The sequence below is a fragment of the Zootermopsis nevadensis genome, unplaced genomic scaffold, assembly GCF_977971745.1.
Source record: "Zootermopsis nevadensis isolate Lab colony 2312 unplaced genomic scaffold, Znev_1.0 Znev_ptg000003l, whole genome shotgun sequence".
NCBI classification, from domain to species: Eukaryota; Metazoa; Arthropoda; class Insecta; order Blattodea; family Termopsidae; genus Zootermopsis; species Zootermopsis nevadensis.
This window is the reverse complement of record NW_028259135.1, coordinates 2,661,776-2,684,537: the sequence shown is the minus strand read 5'-3', so window position 1 is coordinate 2,684,537 and position 22,762 is coordinate 2,661,776. Positions and strand designations below refer to the sequence as shown.

The window sequence follows — 22,762 nt, the reverse complement described above, 5'->3', positions numbered from 1 at the left end:
TCAGGTTCCTACTCAGTTGGGCCCACTAGATAGAGCTAATCCCCATCTCCGAAACGTCATTTTACGTTTTTTACGTTTTATTACTAGACGATGGATAATATCCAAGTACATTTTTATTCAATTGACTCTTCACCATCGTCAAGAAGTTTTAGATTTGATACACATACATTCACATTGCAAATATAAAGTTATCAAACGAACATTCATGTGAAGCGAATAGTACTCCTGCTTTGTGCATGAAGAAGTCCCAGGTTTGAATATAGGCTACTGTAACCAAGGTTTCTCATTGTTTTATTCAGTATCTCATAACCAATGCTGAGACAGAACCTCATACCAAGCAAACACTACTTCATTCATGTCTTTCACAATTTATCACTCATAATTATCCTCAAATTTAATGCTATACGACTCATGCAGTTTACAGAGTCTCATTAAACAATCCAATAAATCAAGACATTACATGGGAAATTTATTAAATCAAATTTCTAAGATATTGTAGGTGCGTCATATTGTGATTTATTTAAATAGTATTAAAAATATATTAAAAGTGGCCGTCAATCACAATATAAGATATTTAAAGGATTAAAATATCATTTTTCGTTCCTTATCGAGTACTCGATTTACATGTGGAACATTTACGACATGTTTCGGCTATCATAGAGCCGTCATCAGGTGTTATGTTATAAACTTTTTAACTGAATTACTGATTTTTAATGATTTTTAGTGTTCATTTTTCTTATCATTTTCTCGTCCTTCATATTGTATCTTCATCCGTTGTTGTGTCACAAGTCACTAATATAATTGTATGTCATAGTGATGCCAATGTTGTGTATATTGGACCGAGAAGTAATATCGTAGCAGTATTAGGAGAGATTGGAGGTATACTGTATCGGATCGTGGCTGGTTATATTTTTAATACTATTTTTAAACCAAATTTCCTTTAAACTTCTGCCATACATAATGTAGTACACAGTAAGATATGTTTTTCCTGTCATGTTAAGTGTACCGAGAATATCAGGATACGGTAAATACCAACTGAAGTGTAGAGGGTTAAGCTCCTTCATATCTAAATAAAAGCTGAGACAAGAACGTCGGTCACTATCTACCAGACTACGAGGTACAAACATCCCAGAAGAAGCCATCTTCACCCTCAGTCTCTTTCAGTCTTAAAGATGAGATGAGCAAGAATTGACTCATAGAATACATTACCACAATTTACTATCTTAATTCCAAGGTAAAATTGTTATTGGCCATCAAATGAGAAAAAAACAGACTTACTTACCAATAACTTTGACATACCACCAACCAGCACAGCCAACCTTCAAAAGCTCAACTGCATCTCCCTCATGCATCGACACTTCACCATGCCCCATCGCACAATAATCAGCAAGAGCTGTGAAGCGGCCTCCACCCTGTAACATGCCAATGGTCAGGGGTGAGAGATGGGAAGATATCTGCACTGTGTGCAGAAATTGCAAATTTGAGAACACTGAGAAGATGATGCACTAATTTCAAATAAATAAAACAGATTTTAAAAAAAATCATATTGGATGGCATACTGTTATAATAAAAACAATGTTATCTGAAAACCAACAAAATATAACTACGTATACTGGACTTTACTTACCCTACATGTTTCTGCTCACTAAAGGCCATCATCAGGAGTATACACATTAAAGCTACAAAATACAATGATGCTTAACATAAGTGATAGTCTTTGTATGGTAGAATATGGTTAATAACATAATACACTTGAGGACAAATATAAACAGTAAGAAGCTTACAGAGTGTTAATATGTTCTTGGCAGTCTACAAGTTATATAATTTAAAAAGACAGTATTAGATGCATGTTCATGATGTGAGTTACTTCCTGTTCATCACACTCTTGAAGGTACGCAAGTTAACACTGAAGAAGACCCACATGTACACAGATAAACATGGGATGAGGATATGAGAACACGATATGGTAACGATGGACTGATGCCAAAATCGATTAAAAGAGGCAAGTTCTTGGTAATAATTTTGACAGAATTGTGGAAACAGAGCTCCAACTGAGATGTCAACACACCTCGCTGTATTCGGTACAGGTGTCCTCATCCTCACTGTTGCTGTAATCTGAACTCCATCCGCCACCTTCACCCTCTTCCTCACTGTTCTCTGACACTGTGTGCTGTGGCAGAGGATGTAACGGATGCCTTACCGCAGTATCAGCATCTGCATTGAAGGCAGCCATGCTGTTTTGAACCCCTGTATGACTCTCCCAAGAAGTGGTCTGCTGGAGAGGCCTAGAAAAAGAGAGCAAAGCTGTAATAACAAAATAATGGTATTAAGTGGCAAGGTGGAAGGATACTCAACAGGGCAACATTCCAGCAATTCTCAACTGCCCAGTGAGGCAGGTTATAACAGTATTTCTATAAACAAATTTGCCTGATATTTATAAATTGGTTTGAAATTGTCAATAATTCAAGTACATATTAAGAAACAGCACAATCATACAAAGCATTTGATTTCATTTTGAACACCATCCTGCTTCATAGGAATATTTCCCTGCATACTATCACCTCACATAGGAAAGAGTTGCCATATACCTGTGAATCGGCTTGCCAGTGCCTGCCAGTGAGTACTGCCTAATCTTCTCTCCTTTCAGTTCAGCGAGTTGCTCTAACAGCACATGCTTGATTTCACACACCCACGCATCTTTCTGCTGCACTGTGAGGGCCTGAATTGTGTGTACCTCTTGACGACCTTGTAACCAGACCTCAAATTTGCGAGCATCGCCTTTCACAGATTCTGTGAGGCCAATCTGTGACATCTGACAGAGGAGATTTCTTATAAGTCATATGCCCCAACAAGTTACTTTCTGAGATCTGAGGGTCTAATGGCATAAAGATGTTCATTATGGTCTTCTAGATTGTAATGCCTTGTGATCTTATAGGTGGTTTATAAAACACACCTTCGGGATAATGTGAGTCATATTTTCCTCTAAAACACTGGTAACCACTTACAAGAGTACATGGCATCACAACCCAGAAGACCTCAATCCACAAGTAATTTTTTCCTTGTAGTTTGTTTTTTACGAGAGATGGTAGCAAATGACGGATGACCTGAATGAAGCTAATGTGAGTGTATATGCATCCAAGCTAAAATGAAGTTAGAGAATATACATACATGCATTGACATATTCACAGTATAATAAAAAATTTTTTTTAGCTACAGAGGTTATTTATTATTAAACGAGATGAGAGGATGCGTAAAAATTGTAGAATGAAGAGATGGGGAAAAGTATTGATTGTGGCCTAATTTCAGGCAATATACCTTTATTTCCTTGGAACCATGAATGACCTCAGTCAGAATAGTCAAAGCTGTGCCTGAGATTCAAAGTAGGTTTCAGTATCAGCCAAGTTTCACTGTTGTACCTACTACCTCAGTGTGTTCAGTTTTGGAGGGATCAAACAACATAAAAGTGATCACAGCCTATTTTAAGACACAATCTCAGCATCTGTGTGGAGGAAAATGGGGATAATAATAATAATAAAAACATAGAAATCTAATAACAGCTTCACAGCAATGAAGATACTGATGTCTTCACAACCCAGATGACCACCACCAACATATAGCAGGTTTCTAGGCTGTGATTTGGACATGTGAAGCCCCAAAAATTAACAGGAGTGGTAACCATCACAGTTATACGAGGTGCGATCGGAAAGTTTCAAGACTGTGTCAATAGAGGGCGAACCGGATGTAGTACGAGCTTCTGCCGCTAGGGGGTGCGGCCTACATTCATAGTGAATCAGTGTGCCAGCCGGCATCATCGAATTAGCATTTGTTTCTTAGTTACGGGCGTTTTGGTAGTGCATTACACCGACACTCCTGCGATTTCGGAATGGCGTGTGCATCAAATTTTGCCAAAGACTCGCCAAAACGGCTACGGAAACCTATGAAATGCTAAAGCAAGCATTTGGGGAGTCCGCAATGGGTCGTGCACAAACTTTTGTGTGGCATTCACGTTTTAAAAATGGCCGAACCTCTGTCGATGATGACGAGCGTTCTGGACGACCATCTTCGAGCACAACGCCCGAAAATGTTACGAAGATTCGGCAGGCCATTCACGAAGATCGACGTCGTACCATCAACGACTTGTGCGACATTGTTGGGATAGGCTATGGGACCTGTCAGCTGATTCTAAAGGAAGAACTCCACATGCGACGCATCCTGTCTGAGGACCAGAAGCAGAATCGACTTCTCGTTTGTCAGGAGCTCAAAGATCTTCAAAGAACCGACCCCAACTTCCTTTCTAAGCTCCGTGTGACTTCTTCCTCTTCCCAAAGATAAAAATTCGGCTAAAGGGAAGGAGATTTGAGATGATAGAAGAGATTCAGGCAGAATCGCAGATGGTGCTTGACAGGCTGACAAAGAAAGATTTCCAGGGATGCTTCCAGGCTTGGCAGCGGCGCTGGGATCGTTGTGTTCACTCCCAGGGGAACTACTTCGAGGGTGATGGATGAATTTAATACCTGAGATAAGTGTACGGGTTTTTATACACGCAGTCTGGAAACCTTTCGATCGCACCTCGTATTCAGTATGAGTCAATGGGTTAAACTACAAACCTTGAAGTTTGTAGAACTTACTTTGAGGTACCGTTTGAAGTGGTATGTATCTTTGTTATGCACTTCCTTAGCCGCTTTCTTGCAAAACAGCATGGCTTTCTGATATAAGAAGATATGCCTCTGCATGGGTTTGAGTCTTAATTCTCGAAGTAGGTCCTTTTTGCTGTCCATCCACACTGAGAATGAGCCTTGCATCAGCAGCTCACCTTGGTCACACAGTTCACCCTGCAGGAGAACAAGTTATATAAATCATGGAAAACTTTAAGACCCTTATGGCCAAACCTAGTGCTACAGTGCAGGAGAAGTGTATTCCAATGCGGCATAAATAAGTTTCTTCCTGTTTTGTGTACTATATGGTCTTTGATGTGTACTTACTTCTGATACAAACCTAACGACGGACGCCCTATGCACCAAGGAAGTAAAAGCAAGGATAGCCATGGCCAAGGCAGCTTTCGTCAAGAAGAGGATACTTCTCACTAGCAAGTTGGGCTTGGAGATGAAGGAGAAACTAGTGAAGTGTTACGTATGGAGCAGAGACTTGGACACTCAGGAAGAAGGAACAGAAATACCTGGAGAGTTTCGAAATGTGGTGTTGGAGAAGAATAGAGAAGATCAGGTGGACGGATCGAGTGACCAACGAAGAAGTATTGAGGAGAGTCAACGAGCAAAGAAGCATTCTGCAGGCGATTACACGAAGGAAAGCTAACTGGCTGGGACATATTATGAGAAGGAATGGATTAATGAGTGATATCACCGAAGGCCAGGTTGAAGGAAAGCGAGGACTGGGAAGAAGATTGATACAGCTAACCGACGACCTTAAACAAGGAAAGAAGATGACGTTCCAGGAATTAAGGCGAGAAGCCGAGAATAGGGACAACTGGAGAGCTCTTTTTGGGCAGAGCAATGGACCTGTCGTAAGACAGAACACTTAATAATAATAATAATAATACAAACCTAATGGAATTACAGATATTACACTTTACACAGTCAGATATTTGTGCTTTGTTCAATATTCAACAAAACAAAAAGGGTTCCAACAAAAGAAGTAAATTTTAAGACCTGCATTTTAAGCCTTTCTCTGTCTCATGAGCCCCCTTTTTAGAATACCTGTAAGTTCAATTAGGGCATCATCATGTAAAGTAAAGGATATATTTAACAATGATATTTTCAGAAAAATAATATATATGAATTATGTGCAAATCAATAATTGATATAATTATTGACTGATAACTTGCAATGGCAATAATTAATTACAAAAGCATAGTACATATTAGAGATCAATCAGAGTTAAATAATTTAACATCCTAACTAAAATATTTGATTTTGTTTCATTCCATGGGGTCTTATAATACGTATGTAAAATATATTATTGTTGAATGCAATGAATAAAAATTTCCTAGAATATTTTATGAGTATAAATCACAGGTAGAAGAGGAAAACTATGCAAAAGATGGAAAAATAAATTTCAAAAACCCTTGATATAAGAACAGTCTAGCATCACTAATCAATCCGTGAAATCGATGATATTAATACCAGTCCACCTATGCATATGCCAGTACTTGAAGGAAAGCACATATTAGGAAGACAATTCACCTGCACCTACTGCTAAGAACACCTCAACTACCTCATGTTTTAAGCAAAGACAATTTTACTTTTATATACACCAAGTAAACTATGAAACAATGTACGCTAAAATAATATACAGTAGGGCACCGCTTATACGGTGGGTTAGGGACCAGACCCCCGCCGTAAAGCGAAAATCGCCGAAAAGCGGATCTTTGCCTTATTTCACTTGCAAATGCATATCAAAGCCTACTAAGATGTTACACTATCATATCATTTAATATTTTAAATGTTAATTAATGTAATATTTTAATATTTAATAAGAACTTATTGTGATTAGACAGACAAGATTTAAACAATATATATCTATGAAACAAAATTGTTTACAGCCAAGCCAAGCCATGACAAAACATCAATAAATCTCATAGTGACATTTTACATAATTTTTATAATTTCTAATTTTGCTGCCTAACCAACTCACCCAGAAGCCTGTGATAGCAATCTGGTGCATACTATCATTTACACACTTGAGCACTACAAGCATGCAGTCTAGGGCTTCCTGCAGCTCCTTACAGCATTTCTTGTCAACACTGTATCGCAGCAAATCCTGCAATGAGCATTCATAAAATACAACAGAGTTCCAATCTGATGATGTTTCTGGGTAGTGATGACATGTGGGCTCATAGGTAAATATCAATGTTTCAAAGAAACGTACTTTCTCAATCTTCGAATTACGAGTCCGAATGGTGCCACAATGCGTAAGAACATAATCTTCACTACTGTGAGAACCTTAAATCTACAATTCCAATATGGTATGAGCTGCTTCATATGAGACACATGTTAAAAATAATTATGCTAATAACTCACTTGAAAATATTTAAGAAATTAATATATGAGAACAAAAATAACAAACATACTTGATTTTTGTGAGTTTGTGGTCATAAAAGTCTTCAGATTTCTCAGCACCTAACATTGTATTCTTGGGGGGGGGGGGGGGGGGGCATTCTAAACAAAATATGTACACAAAAAATCCTCAGATATTAAAAGAACCTTAAGTATAAAATGAAGTGGACATTTCACAAATCATTATTACCAAAAAGGCTCACAAATAACATGGTGTCAGATCATTTTGCAGTGAAGTCAGACTTGACATTGACAAGTAAAAAACATGTGACTGACAATGAAACAAACGAGGCTGCTAGTGCACACAAGTAACACACTGGCAATTGCTTCTAAAATTTGATTTTAAATAATTATAATTCCTAAGAATTTTTAAGTGTTTATATAATTGTTTCAACTTGGTTTCTCTGTGTTTGGCAAAGTCCTGTATAAAATCAAAAATACATACTTGGGATAATAACTGTACTCTGTCACAAAGCAGATCACACATTCTAACATTTGAGATATGTATTTAATGCTTTTTTTTACACAAATGAGGTGCTGTTTATAAGAAACAGTACAATGACTATAATTGCTGAAGTTCCTAAGTTGGCTTGGAAGTCAGTTATCCTGACTGGACTGTTTGTGGTTTTCTTTGGTCTCTCAAGGCAATTGTAACAGACCAGGTCATAACTACTTCCTTCCTACTTAGTTATCTTCATCATTTATAATAATCCTGAAATCTGACACTATGGAACACACGCATTTAAGAAAATAGTGCTAAATATACTAAAACATAAACTATACCACTGACAGCAAGAAACAAACATTTAATCTAAAAATAATCACATTAAAAATACAAATCAAACAGAAATTTAAAAAGTGCATTGAATGTCCCAATGGCTGTTTTGCACATACACGGAATTTGGAGGCTGGTACTAAAAGGGACAAATTATACTACCTTGAGCAAAAGTTGATATTTTGTTATCCTCTGTACTGGTTTCAGAAGGTATGCTGCTAGTGGAAGTTTATGACCAAGTTTAAGTTGGCATGCTTGGAAGAACATATTCTTCTCTCCAACAGTCTCCCTGAGACGTTCAGAACGAGGACTGTTTTGGCAGTAGTAGCTATACAAATGAAGGAATGCATCTCTCTGAAACAAACAAGATGTAGTGTATCAATGAATTTATATCTTAATTGCGTCATGTTTGTGTTTTATTGCTACAATATTTTTATTTTCCGTCTATACACAAACTTAAAATAATGTTGTTTAAAATTACTTAAAATTATAACATTCTCAGTAGACACTGCATCTTGTTACATTTTTTGTATCGACGACATGTTTCAATGTGTATCACATCATCATCAGGTCTATCAATTTTAATATATTTTAAAAACTGTTGTACATTTTGCGTTGCGTTTATTGATTATTTTAATTTGTTTAAGTTTTTTGTCTCTTCCTTTTGATTTGGAGGTTGTCCTTGGATGTTTTATATCTGTAAAATTAATTTTCAAGTCGTGATTTTGGATATTGACATAGGAAATGTAATAATTTAAAGAGTTAATACGTAATACATCGTATATGTACACAATATATTAAAATTGATAGACCTGATGATGATGTGATACACATTGAAACATGTCGTCGATACAAAAAATGTAACAAGATGCAGTGTCTACTGAGAATGTTATAATTTTAAATAATTTTAAACAACATTATTTTAAGTTTGTGTATAGACGGAAAATAAAAATATTGTATCAATGGAGTTGAAGTAAGTTAGCACAGTCAATAAAACAACTAACTGCAGCCTGGACCACCAGTGACCGTTCCTTTTGCCACTACACGTGGACCAGTCCAGAGGGCCACCCAGTCAATAGGAATGTAAAATCCTTTGGTTAAGAACGTATGGAACTTTCATTCCATTTGTCCTCCATGCCTTCACTGCATGTTATTTAGAATGAACATATATTTTTTTTCTCACCTATGAAGCTGACTGGCTGCTACTTGCATCAAACACTAAAAATATGCTGTGTTCCGAAGGACACATAATTCCTTCAACATCTGCTTTGTGTGTCATACACGATAATGCCAACTAACCAACTTAGTAACCAACCAAACAACTGACTGACACACTTATTACCCAATAAACTAACTAATCAAACTAACCTACTACATAAATAAATCCACATTCTGAAATACTTACTAACAAACCATTAGCAACATCTCTGAGATTCATCTGCTGCAAAAATTCATATGAAATGTTATGAAAATTCAGAAAATTTGACATTAAATTAGTTAAGAATATAAAAGTGACAAAGACCCAATAATACACAAGCATATGTTTCATTACAACTACATAACAAAAGTAACCAAGGCAGTCTGGAAATTTCCTTCCCAGTCACTTTGAGATGCTAGTAAAATTCCCCAGTACCAGATTCCATGAAATCTGGTAAGCCATCCCCCAAGTTGTTTCATGTGTACAGACAGATGAATGGTAAAAGTGAACTTAATTGGTGCCCTGCACAGATGGAAACACACCAACAAAAAAAAAGTTATAAGATGATAATGTTGGGTCATATTGTGTTGAATATATACTTGTTCAATTTTATCAGTCTAATCACAATAAAATATTATTATTAAATATTAAAATATTATTACAATTAACATTTAAATATTTAAAATATATTAAACTGATGCTCTCTATCGAAATGTTCAAACACGGCAATACTTCCAGACGAACGAACCTCCTCCACTCTTCATTTATGACCGATATAAAAAACCACTGCAAAACGTTTCACCCACACAAGATCACGTTAAGCGCGACATACATTATGAAACGACCTTGAATGCGATATTAAAATACAATAGGTCTGGAAGAGGAAAACTTTCTGATATTTGATGGACATCTGACGAAGGATTGCATTTAGGATATTACATTTTAGTTTATATGGATTATACACCTGAAGATGGTTCATTTAGAACTGAAACATGTAGTGTAAAAGATGATGCTCTAATGTAAATCGAACATTTCGATAGAGAGCATCATTTTAATATATTTTAAATATTTAAATGTTAATTGTAATAATATTTTAATATTTAATAATAATATTTTATTGTGATTAGACTGATAAAATTGAACAAGTAAAAAAAAAGTTGATTAAAAAAATGAGGGAAACCTACTAATGAAACCCAAATATGTTATGTGGCAATAGTACTCAGAAGTCTGAACGAGTTCCATGTTAGTATTATTGATTATAGGAAATTAAGGCATAATAATGACAACTGGTTAAAAATTATTCTAAGAGATAGACACACACAAAGACAGATGCAGGCATAAATTCACACACACACACATGGTGATACAAAAAGCCTATTCTTCTTCATATAATAAAGGAAAGCAGGCTTTATTTCATAACCATCTGGAGATTCATACCCTTTGAGTGAAGCAGAGAGCAACCAGTTCTGTGTTGGAGATGCAGTTTTCTAAGTCCCGTAGAAATAATTCACTGTGGAAGTTGAATATTTCTTCCAAGTTTCCGAACAGCACATCTGCCTTGCCAGTCAGGACTGGCGGGACCAGTGACTGCATTTCACTTGACTGAAGTTCACACTTATAACCCTGTTCATCAAAGCAACAAAGTTTCAAAATACCAATGTCATTTTACCTATCCACAGTTATGATAAGACACAAACATCTTTCTCTGGTGTAAGACTTGAGGTTCTCACAGCGGTGAGTATGAAGATATCCGTCTTCTGGGTTATTGCGCTGTGTAGTCTGGTCGATGTTAGCCAACGTTTCAGAGGTCATACTGCCTCCGTCATCAGGGCGATGAATACAACTAAAATCACCTTTCTCTCTCTACTTTCTCTCCCTCTCCCACTCTCGCCCACGTGCTACCATTGGTCCACTCCCATACCTGCTCCCATTGGCTCGGGGCAGGCTACACCTTTCACTTCCCAGCCTATAAACCCAGCACCTCACACCCTATTGGCTTATTCATCGCCCTGATGACGGAGGCAGTATGACCTCTGAAACGTTGGTAAACATCGACCAGACTACACAGCGCAACAACCCAGAAGACGGATATCTTCATCTTTCTCTGGTGACTGTTAGCCAGATACAAAAATAGTGCAAAGTTTTCCTGATAGGCCTGGGAGTTAAAGGTTCTCTTGGACTTCCCTCGTGGCATACTTTAAAACAAAACTAACAAACAATGGAAATAAAGTAGTTTGTCATTTCAAATCGGATCAAAAACAACCTGTATCATGCAAATGTTTACCTACACAAACTTTACTACAGGTTTCATTCCTTTCAAGCATAAAAATAACTGATGTACTCTATCATTGTACGTCCATCTTTTTAATACTCACCGCAAAACCTAATTGGTCGCTGACCTACTCATATACATTCTATTTACTTTTGTTTTTCAGCACTGCACTGACCTTAATCAAAGACCCTAATTCACTGACATAAACCCTCTCTGTCTCAAATAATTCTGCTAGGACGTGGCCACGTTTAGTTTTTAACATCTCCAGATCCTGGGTAGATGTCTCGCTGTCTGGAGATGACTCTGTTATATCACATGTTTCGGTCTTGACAGCTTGAGCATGCCACATTTCTGACGGAACCTCAATCTGTAAGAGAAATATAAAGTTTATTTTATGGTGCTTGGTCAACTGCGAAATAACCAAATGATTATGAACAATAAGTACAAGAGTAAGGAAGGAGGTAACTGAGACCTACTGGTACTCCATCTTGCCTGAAAAGACTGTGGAAAAAAGTGAAAAATGTCAGCCACAAGGTAGCTGGTCTCTACACTGAGATTAAAACAGTGATATTAGTTGTACACTTGTTTATGGAACAAAATCATAAAACAAGAAAACTAAAGAATCAACAATTAAGTTGTTTTGTTAAGTTATTCATTCACTTTCTAAATCTTGTCAGCTGCTGTGGGTATGTAGCACAGAGAGATAACACAGAAGGCTTACGAATGATGAATCAGGATGGATGTGAGAGGTTAGACATTACCTTCACATTTACCTGGAATGACTAAAGAAAACTGCAAGAAAATCTCACTTAAGACAGATGGTGCCTTGAGTGAGACTTCAACTGGATAGTTTGTAAATAAAAATCAAGTGTTTTCGTGCTGATACAACCTGCTCGATTCCAATGGTCTCATTCCAGTTCCATTATTCTACTGTTTTAATGTTTTGTTTTGTTTCTTGGTTTACATAATAGCACTTTGCCAAGTGAACAGATTATACAGCATCAAACTGTAACATATTGTTAATTATGTGAAATAAAGCATAAAGTACTATCCCCACATCTGTATGGATGGGATGAAGAAAAACACAAAGTATCATGATGCAGGATGCCCGGTCTGCAATCAGGTTTTGAACAGGGTACCTTGTGAATGCAAGTCAAACCTGTTATGAATCTGCCAGTCCACTGGGTAAACTAATGTTGTGCACAGGAAAAACACCACTGAATAAATAAGACCATAATTGTGATGATCGTATAATTTGTGCTCTTGAAAAGCATACACAAAATATAAGCAATGATTGTGTATGCTCATGTATTATGAAGTTTGTAACAAATTCTGCTAATTGATGCAACTCATTTTGCATTCACACAGGAAGCCAGGTTGATTAGTAGGTAGTGGGTGTTAAAAACAGTGAACAAATCAGGCAAGAAATAGTTTCAGATAAAGTTAAACTAAAATCTGTATCACCTGTTAAGAATTTTATAATTTTATGTTCATCACAACAACGTAATCCAAGACAAAAATGTCTAACACACAATTTACAGATCTGTTAATATGTTTCTATGAAAAGTTTACATGTCATATTACAAAATTCTTTATTAAAAATATATTAAAAATTTTTGCCGTCAATCACAATTATAATAATGTTAAAAGATTAAAACATCATTTAACGTTCCCCATCGAGTACTCGATTACAATAGGAACTTACACGACTAGTTTCGGCTATAATTTAGCCATCAACGGGTGTTATGTAGTTTAAACTTATCACTGAATTACTGATTTTTATAGTTTTTTATGATTTACAGTCTTCATTTTTTGATGATGTTCTTGTTCATTTATATTGTTTCTTCGTTCGTTGCACTATCACAGGTCACTATTAGGTTTGTACTTCGTGATTGATGGCAAACATTTTTAATATATTTTTAATACTTATGAATCACAATATGACGCATTTACAATATCTTAAAATTCTTTATATCAAAATATTTTCCATTTACATAAAAAAATATCAAATTTAAGAGAAATGAAGGAACAGGAGAATGGAAACAGTTACACAATGATGAGCTCCATAATACTTATGGAAAATGTAAGTAACAATGAGCAGAATGTATTAAAATTGATCTTAGAAAAATTGTGCGTAAAGATGAGAAATGAAATGAACAAAGCAGAATTTAAGGTTTTCATGGCAGTGAGTCTGAAGATGGCTTTCTTCTGGGTTGTAGCACCTTGTAGTCTGGTAGACATATACCAACGTTTTAGAGGTCCTCACTGTCACAGCTAAAGACAGCATGAACCTGGGCCACTGCATTCAACTCTGGAACACCACAACCCTGTCCACCAAATCCAGATACGTGGATCAGATAATCAGGAAGGCCATCAAGATTAAGCTACATACAAACGATATAAACAGGGAGGATGGCCTTCACCTGGGCTGGTCATGGAAGCCCCTTATCTACTCCCTCAAAGGATGTACAAAGCATATGATACAGTATTGCCAGTCCCGACCAGGCTATTAACTATCCTTTTCAGGTGATACAACCCAGCCCCAGCAAGTCCTTATTTCCACTGTCCCTGTTCCTCCTCATCCAATCCACCCACCTCCCCTATGTCCAGTGATTGACCTACTGGACAATGAGGGGCCCTTATAAAGGCTGCTTTCTTGGATCTCTCTCTCTATGTCTTTAGCCCTCCTGCTGGGAGGGGGTGTGGCATGACCCTCCCCACTCCTATTTGTTTCCAGGTCTTTGCCCAATCCTGACACCACTCCCCACAGATTACTTATTGTCCTGATGATGGAGGCAGCAAAGACCTCTGAAACACTGGCAAACTTCTACCAGACACTACAACCCAGAAGACAGCCATCTTCCTGAACTGAACTAAGTCTTCATATGGGTTAACGGTGGTCATTTGTGTACATGGCAAAGATTCCTCGGTTTTCTAACAGAAACCTTAATCAGCTGAATAAATTTCAAGACCTCAATGAAGAATGTGTGCACAATGAAGCTGACAGAAGATGTCACATATACCTTTGGGAGAGTGTTAGCCTTCTTAAACACCTTGTTGTTTGTTTTTCCATGACTGTGTATATGATGCGGAGCCCCACTAGAAGGTTGCTGGAAAGGAATGGCAGGCTCGGGCGTTACCGTCTGCACTGGTCTTGGAAGCTTCAGAGTCAGGCGTTTCAGACTTGTCATCCTCTTTTCACACATCACAGACACATCATCTATTCTTTGCAGCACCTGTAAAACAACGACTCTGCAAGTACAAGTGAGAAGACTGACTCATTCTATAGCTTCTTCAGAGCACTGTTCCAATTTTGAAGATTATATATTGTCAGATGAGATAATAAAATGGTCATGAACGGTGGATAGGTAAAGATTTGGAATGAGGTGACTGAGGTCTAACTAGGCTTCACATTGAGATGAGAAAAACCATGCCAACCCTCAATCAGAATATCTGACTACAATTTGTAGTGGGTAACTACTGAGTGCTAGTCTACAGCATCACCATGACACCATCAGCATACTTGGAAGATGAAGGCTTTACTGAGAACAAATATAAAATAATTATGAAACATAACATCAGAGATCTAAGGTTCTTGCAGTACAGTAGATTTGAACAGTGGTCTTCTGGACTGATGCCATGTGGTCTTGTGGTTGGTAACCAACATTTCAAAGGAACCCTGGTAGCCATCTACAGACCACATTTATTATTATTATTATTTAGTGTTCTGTCTGACGACAGGTCCATATGAACAGGATCCTTCCATCCTTTTCTCGGACTGGGACCTGTTCATATACGTTCTTGGCAGATGATCCAGAAGTGGTTTGCCATTGCCTTCTTCTGTGTGTGAATGGAGTAATTGTTGGGATGCCACGGAGGAAAACTCCGTGTTGCCTAGACCACGGCCTTGCCCAACACAAGTTATAAATTCGGGCACCAATAAACAATAAATTTAAGAAGATATGGAAGTAAGCAGTCATGGCCTAATTTAAGGTAATACCATTGCATCTGCCTGGAGGGACTGAGGAAATCAGAAAAAAACCTTAGTCAGGACAGCTGGTCTCCATGCTGAGACTTGAACCCGGAAACTCCTGTATATGTAGCAGGAGTGCTAACCACTCAAACAAAATGTTTGGAGATTATACTACATATAGTACAGGGTTTAAATAAAGAAGGTAGAAAGGATGATCATGAAGTGTTATATCAGAGGGGTCACATTTCATTAGAAACACATCCTGTTTCACTAACCTGCGTCACAAGAGCTTTAGTTTCTGGAGTAACTGAGTCTTGGAAAAGGGAACGGAACTCCTTGGGACTGCCAAGTTTGAACTCATCAGCACTAGACACATATTGCTGAATTTCCATCAAGGACTGCTCAGCAAGCTCTGAAGAATTAGAACACTTCTCGATGTGCTGAGATGCTAACAGATCTATCCCTCGTGCACACCACCTATTCGCCTGAAATAATGTGTAAGTCACAGGATTCAAACCAACTGTATATAATTTCTTTGTTTTACTGAATATTTTTTGTGACTCCTCATAAAATTATTCACTTAACACACTGAAATACTCAAGTACTTATAACACTGAATTTATGACCGTAACATTAATGTTAAGATTATGTAAGAGGAAAATAAGATTAGTTTTGAAATATCAACACTTTTAGAACAGTCAGGCATCCATTCCCTTATATTAACTCACACAGTCAAAACTGTACAGTATAAAGATCTATTTCTGTAACATAAATATAGCTTGTATGTATTTGTAATTGTTAATTAAGAAGTAAACTTAATATGGTTTATACAAATCTAAACAAAAAGTTACATTTACCAAATTTAGGGGTAAAGTAGCTGTATCAATTGTAGTTTAATTTATTGGGAAGATAATGGACATGAACCGACGCATATATGGTAAAATCACAAAATTTCCCTGGAAAAATTATCAAACACACACAAACATACACAAAAACTTACAATAAATACCTGCTTTCACAGTAATAGAATCTGAAGTTTCAATATTGTAAATATCAAAATCTATCACTGCACACAACAGTAACACATTTCACTCAATCCATAACAACATTCTGTCATCCATGAATGGTTCAAGGATCACAATTCAGAAAGACAAACATCATTCACACTTTTAATTAATGGTGGTAGCCTACTTCAGAGTGCTATTCCAGCAACTCCTGGAATGCTAGGTGGTGAGACGGTGGGGGTTTTCAGCCAAATATTTGAATTGGATACTTCCTTAAATAAAAGTCCTGTGCAATACTGCCATACCAACCTATTTGGTAGTCACCCTAACAATATTAACTCATAGGAGTACAAATTATGAAAATCATTCTTGGTTACTTTAAAGTTTCTACAATGAAGGAAACTCTCGCTCTCAGGCACCTTGTCTATTCGCTCTTGAAGATCCCTGCACTTGGATAATGTATTGAGGCGACTTTCAAGACGTTCTGACAACAGCTGACACATTCGCTGCAGCTCAGTGCACTTGGGTTGGACACAGTCGAGGGCACAATAGTGGCGACTATGCAGCAGCTGCTGTCCGCTTGAAACCAGCTCCTCTGCTCTCTCAATATCACTCTGAAACACAATATTAGGATAATGTTATCCCTAGCCTTCATCTCCATTCAGTATTCTGTGACAAGTACTTGCTTCTCAGCATGATGACTCTCATAAATTATATCAAGGAAAAATGTTTGACAAAATTCGTAACTTGTACATATCTGCCATACACTACAGCAACCTAATTAGATACGCAAAATAAAATAATCTGAGGATTTGAATTTTTGAAAAAGTAGCATTACTGACAAGGACTTCAAACTTGTCTATTATAAAAATTTGTGATTCCTCGTTGTCGTCAATAAATTACGTCATCAACAATGCCGAGTATAAACAAACTCAGCATTGTTGTGGAACACGACAATGCCGAGTTTAGTGTCTTACTCAAGATTTTAAAACGCAACCAACCCCCCCGAAAGGGGGTTGGTTGCTTTTTAAACACTTGATCAAGCTCCCCTGAAAAAGGGGGTTGGTCAAGTATTTTAACCCTCCATTCGGGGGGGTTTAGTTTAGTTTCTTACACAAGATTTTAAAAAGCAACCAACCCCTTCGGGGGGTTGGTTGCTTTTTAAACACTTGATCAAGCTCCCCTGAAAAAGGGGGTTGGTCAAGTATTTTAACCCTCCATTCGGGGGGGTTTAGTTTAGTTTCTTACACAAGATTTTAAAACGCAACCAACCCCCCCGAAGGGGTTCGTTGCTTTTTAAAAACTTGACCAACCCCTCCGAGGAGCTCCGAAAGGAGCGTTCTGCCCTAGTAATATAAAATTTAGTTGAAAAATGCATCTATTGTTGTAGTCATCTCTTCAAAATATGTCATAGAAGTGGCGCAGAAAATTCTGGATTACATACCAATAACCAAACGCACCCTGATGTGATACACAAATCACTCCCAGATGCAAATATCTGCATTGTATGTATGAAAGGAATAAAACTAAATGGGGTCATGGTTATTTAACCTACTCTCCGTTAAACTATTTTATGTCATCACATCAAAGCTTATCTCTCTCACATCTCTTTGTAATGCTTACTGGACAAACAAGATGACACAATATTGATCACTTCTTAGTACATATGAAGACTCTGTATAAATCCCTACAGATATTTAGCAATGAATGAAAAATCACAGACCAATTACGAATGTTGATTTCAGAAGATTATGAGAGGAAGAGGTTGTGGCCTATTCCAAGGTTCTTAAATGACTGAGAAAAACCACAAAGAACGTGTGACACAACAAGTGATAAGCAAAATTGCCAACTCTTGACTCCTGATATTCAGTCAATTCTTATGAGCTTGAAATTATGAAAAGAACTCACTGTACATAGTTTTTGAAAGGCAGCAGCTTCTTTGATGAGTGTGTCCACTCTTGCAACAGTCTCACCAATCTCAGTCATCTCACACGCCACCTTCAAGTGGCTGTCAAAGTTACTCTGAAACAAACAAACAGTGAAGCTCAACAGACAGAGTGAATATACCATATATTTGATAAAATACTGAGGCTAAATTAATAACCAGGATTCAAATTATAGATGGTACTACAACAGAAATTATAATAATTCAAGACAAGGTCTTGAATGATCACCAAGTACTACCATGGAAGTTTTAAACAGTGGCCAAATCTCAGTAGCACGCATTACGACAGAAACTGTGAACAAAGACTGAATATAAAATTATGCAGGTATCAGCACAAAAATTATAGTAGTAGCTGAGTATAAAGACAGAAATTACTGTATGAATAGTGGCTGGATTTCAAATAATAGCTATGAACCATCACAGGGATTGCATGTTATCACTTCACTGCAACAACGTCAACAAATTCTGCTTTACATCCACACCTGTAGCTCTTTGAAGTCCTGTTCGAACCTTCTCAATTCGAGGCACTGTCGTAAACGTGCCGAGTGACTAAACCAGAAATCATCAAAAGTTCTCTCAGTCTCTTCAAGCTGAACAAGTAGCCTGTTAAAATAAATAAACAAACTTACTGTACTTGTTTCACTTGGGAATAAGATATAAGGTGTAGAAATATTTAAATATTGTGAACTTAAAACATACAAATCCAAGCAATTGAATGCCACTTTAGGGGGGAAAAAATAATGTTGCAGTGTATAATACGAAGCACGTCCTCAAAGTAACTTTCCCTGGGGCCGTTTACAGAAACAAAACACAATTTCATGGAAATATTTATTGCAACAGATACAGCAAGTGTACAGCTATTTTTCAACATATTCGCCACCGGAATTGAGACATTGGTCATACCGTAGGACCAACTTTTGAATACCTGTGTCGTAGAAGTCTGCCGCCTGGGATTGGAACCACTGTGTGACAACCATCTCCGCCTCTCTGTCATTCTCAAAACGCTGACGCTGACCGGACAGGAATTTCTTGAGGTGTAGGAAAAGATGGAAATCACTGGGAGCGAGGTCCGGGCTGTAGGGTGAATGATTAAACACCTCCCAGCTGAACTCCTGCAGGAGACTTGCTGTCCGTCGAGCCGTGTGCGGCCTAGCGTTATCACTGACCGCACTTCACAGTCGGCGGGAGCTGGAATAAGAACCTCCATCTTCAACAGCTGCAACGATGCTACTGTGAGAACGCGGGAGGTGCCGTTAGTGCATGCGCCATGTTACGTCATTGCTCTATCACGTACGCACAGTCGCTTCGCGCAATATAAGGTTTGCTAGCTGTGGGACGAGTGGGAAACTTACTTTGAGAACGCCCCTCGTAGTAGTACCGTCTCCAAAGGAAGGCCTATGCTGACAGATTTCCTTTGTTGTTGTTCTCGTTCCTCCAGCCAAGTACTGGGATATTTCAAAATAGAGTTACAACTATTTCCTTCCACTGTCCATGAGGACATAAACACCATAATTACAGTTTTCTCATAAATTGAAATTTTATAATTAAATCCAACAGAACTAGAATATTTATCAAAGTAAAACAGCAATACCTTTCCACAGCTGTGACATTGCCCAATCTGTATGGACAGGCACGATAAATCTCCAGTTGGTCTTCTCTGCTGGCACATGTTGAGGTAGTGGTATTACTGGTGGCAGAATGTTGCCTAATACTGTTAAGGAGATATTCACCATGCTTTGCAGCATTTAAAATTTCTTCTTTCAGTTCTGAATATTCAATACCCTATATACAGAAATCAAAGATTCAGCATGTGTGAACATATCATACGGTACATTAAAATCTAATTACCTGGCTACCAACACACTGCAGGAATCTTCCTTGAAAAAATTACAGTAGCTCCAGGAGTAAAAAAATAATGAATTTTAAGAAATCTGAAGGTTCATTACTATGTTCACAGACACCTGCCATTAATGCTGTCAGGAATCTGCTGAAGCCTGTAACAGGACCGCGGTTTTGTCGAAAATTCTATAACAATTAAGTAAGGACAGTATGGAACAGAATGTAATACTATGGGTCCTTGTCATCGATAAATGTGGCAAAGGCTGCAGTGTTAATTTATTTAGCCCAGAATGATATAACAGAGAGGTTCTAAAGTATAGTCTGCAGACTACCAATGGTCCATTAATCTTGTTCAGGTAATCAGCAGAACTGTGATTACACACACACACACACACACACACACACACACACACAAAAACAACAACAACAACAAATTAAGTAAAACATTAATACCTAGAACAGAAGTGCCAAGAAACTTGTAGACTACATTAAGCACAGTACCAACATCTTTATTTTCATCATTAGCACCTTAACTCAGTGAGTTACAAAACTATCAAACAACAGGCAGAAGAACCATAAACTGATCCACGATGACTTGTAGCAATTTAAAAGTGGTCCAGTGAAAGTGTGGGTCGGGAACTGACAATCAGAAGTGGCATCACACTATTGTGTCCCAAACGTGTTGTTGCCACCACACACATCTGTGTGTGTTTGTTAGTGATAACATTCTAAATGTTTTTCAGTAACAGATTCCACTATATTTTATAAATTAAACTGTTCTAGCTTCCACACATTTTTTGTAATTCCAATACATTCTATGGAGAGGGAGGGCATGTAACAGCAGAACTAATAAAACGAACATAAACCAAGCAAAAGTAAAGTTTGTCCCACTATACGCCATGTAGGCGCTTGGGGGGAGTGGAGGTATAGCTCCTCCCTTTCTTGACCTCGGCACTAGATGGGGGTGAGTGGTCAGCATCACGCCCCGGCCGGCTTTACCCCCGGGAAAGGACCCCGGTACCCATTGTAGAGGAGGCTGGGTGGGCCCCAGAGCCGGTCTGGACGCAGAGGCTAGAGGAAAAATCCTCTGCCCCCCGTCGGGGATCGAACCCCGGTCGTCCAGCCCGTAGCTAGTCACTATACTGACTGAGCTATCCCGGCTCATAAACCAAGCAAAAGTAGAAGAATGTAATTACTAGAGCACATGACAAAGTTAATGATGAATTAGTTGTAGACACTGACTGGCACTTCGATGCAAATAACTTCAGTGATAATGAATATTTAATAAAGTATGGGAATAATTTTGTTAGTATTAAAACACAATCTTGCCAATACCTACATGCTGAATCCAGTACCAAGGAAATATAGGTTATGTTTTAGTAACTATGTAAATTTAAATACTATCAGGTTTACTAGACATCTGTCAACAACCCAGTCTTTAAATCTTCTCCTTTTTGTTTTGTCTGTTTGTGCACGTGTGTGTACATAAAATGGAAGTGACAACAGCTAGTGTAATGGGCAACCAGGTAGCCATGTTAAATATGTTAATTGCATCTATAGAGAAAAGCAGGCATCAGAAGTTTTTTATTTTTCCTGAAATTTATCTTCCATATAGAGATGATCACACAATTTTCTTATTTTCTGACTGTGTTGGAAATTACATTACTTGAAGAGTACCTGTAAGTTGAGAAGTTGTTGAGTGGCATCCACATCATTTGGGAATTCTACGTCCTGCAGACTTTGTGTGAAACTGTCCAAAGCAGCTGACACCTCTTGCATATTGCATGAAAACTTTTCCAAAGCCTGAGTGAAAATATATATTGTTAACTTCAAATGTTTCAGCATATTAAAAAATATTTCCTAAAGGATACTGGGCTTACTCAACTCATCTGCTTTGGTCATTGTGACTGTCGACACATTAAAAAATCAAGACGAAACTTATGAAAAAGAAGGTGGAACCAGTATTAATGTAGATCACCATACTGTATATTCTACACCTTACACTTTCCATCACAAATATTCTGACACAATTTCAAACCAAAATTTAAAATCTAAGATACAAAAATTATAAAAGTTTTCACAAAACACATTTTTAACATGAGTACCCTTAAATAAGATTCCTCCAAATAATTAAGAAACGTTTATTAAATTACTGTTTCTATCAAACCTGTAGCAAAGAAACATTCTGCAGGCGATTACACGAAGGAAAGCTAACTGGCTGGGACATATTATGAGAAGGAATGGGTTACTGAGTGATATCATCGAAGGCCAGGTTGAAGGAAAGAGAGGACTAGGAAGAAGATTGATACAGCTAACCGACGATCTTAAACAAGGAAAGAAGATGACGTTCCAGGAATTAAAGCGAGAAGCCGAGAATAGGGACAACTGGAGAGCTCTTTTTGGGCAGAGCAATGGACCTGTCGTAAGACAGAACACTTAATAATAATAATAATATCAAACCTGTAATCTCACTAGAATCCTGTTCAATCATCATTGAACTAACTATGTACCTAAGGGGCTGATGGCCAAATTTACACAGAGGACTTATAGTTTAACAGCATGCTATTGCATTGGACTGTGTGTAAATGACACATGGCTGATAAATGATAAAATATAGATAATAACTCTGAACTCAGAAAACACCTTCTTAATCACTGGAAAGTTTAGAACATATTCACAAAAG

At 37.6% G+C, this 22,762-nt stretch overlaps 1 protein-coding gene across 7 annotated transcripts in view; it reads right to left on the bottom strand.

The window, feature by feature from the left end:
• Positions 1 to 22,762, bottom strand: part of LOC110840941 (guanine nucleotide exchange factor DBS) — a 45,866-nt gene that overhangs the window by 8,084 nt on the left and 15,020 nt on the right. For all 7 annotated transcript variants that reach the window (XM_022086256.2, XM_087360875.1, XM_022086255.2 and 4 more), the window contains exons 7-21: positions 21,757 to 21,882; positions 19,832 to 20,022; positions 18,723 to 18,843; positions 18,204 to 18,317; positions 16,715 to 16,909; positions 15,567 to 15,776; positions 14,342 to 14,554; positions 11,494 to 11,685; positions 10,484 to 10,669; positions 8,011 to 8,202; positions 6,652 to 6,777; positions 4,629 to 4,832; positions 2,589 to 2,812; positions 2,069 to 2,285; positions 1,283 to 1,412 (exon numbers count right to left, since the gene is read on the bottom strand). In XM_022086256.2, the coding sequence (XP_021941948.1) occupies positions 1,283 to 1,412; positions 2,069 to 2,285; positions 2,589 to 2,812; positions 4,629 to 4,832; positions 6,652 to 6,777; positions 8,011 to 8,202; positions 10,484 to 10,669; positions 11,494 to 11,685; positions 14,342 to 14,554; positions 15,567 to 15,776; positions 16,715 to 16,909; positions 18,204 to 18,317; positions 18,723 to 18,843; positions 19,832 to 20,022; positions 21,757 to 21,882 (2,641 nt within the window). The remainder of the gene's footprint in view (positions 1 to 1,282; positions 1,413 to 2,068; positions 2,286 to 2,588; positions 2,813 to 4,628; positions 4,833 to 6,651; positions 6,778 to 8,010; positions 8,203 to 10,483; positions 10,670 to 11,493; positions 11,686 to 14,341; positions 14,555 to 15,566; positions 15,777 to 16,714; positions 16,910 to 18,203; positions 18,318 to 18,722; positions 18,844 to 19,831; positions 20,023 to 21,756; positions 21,883 to 22,762) is intronic.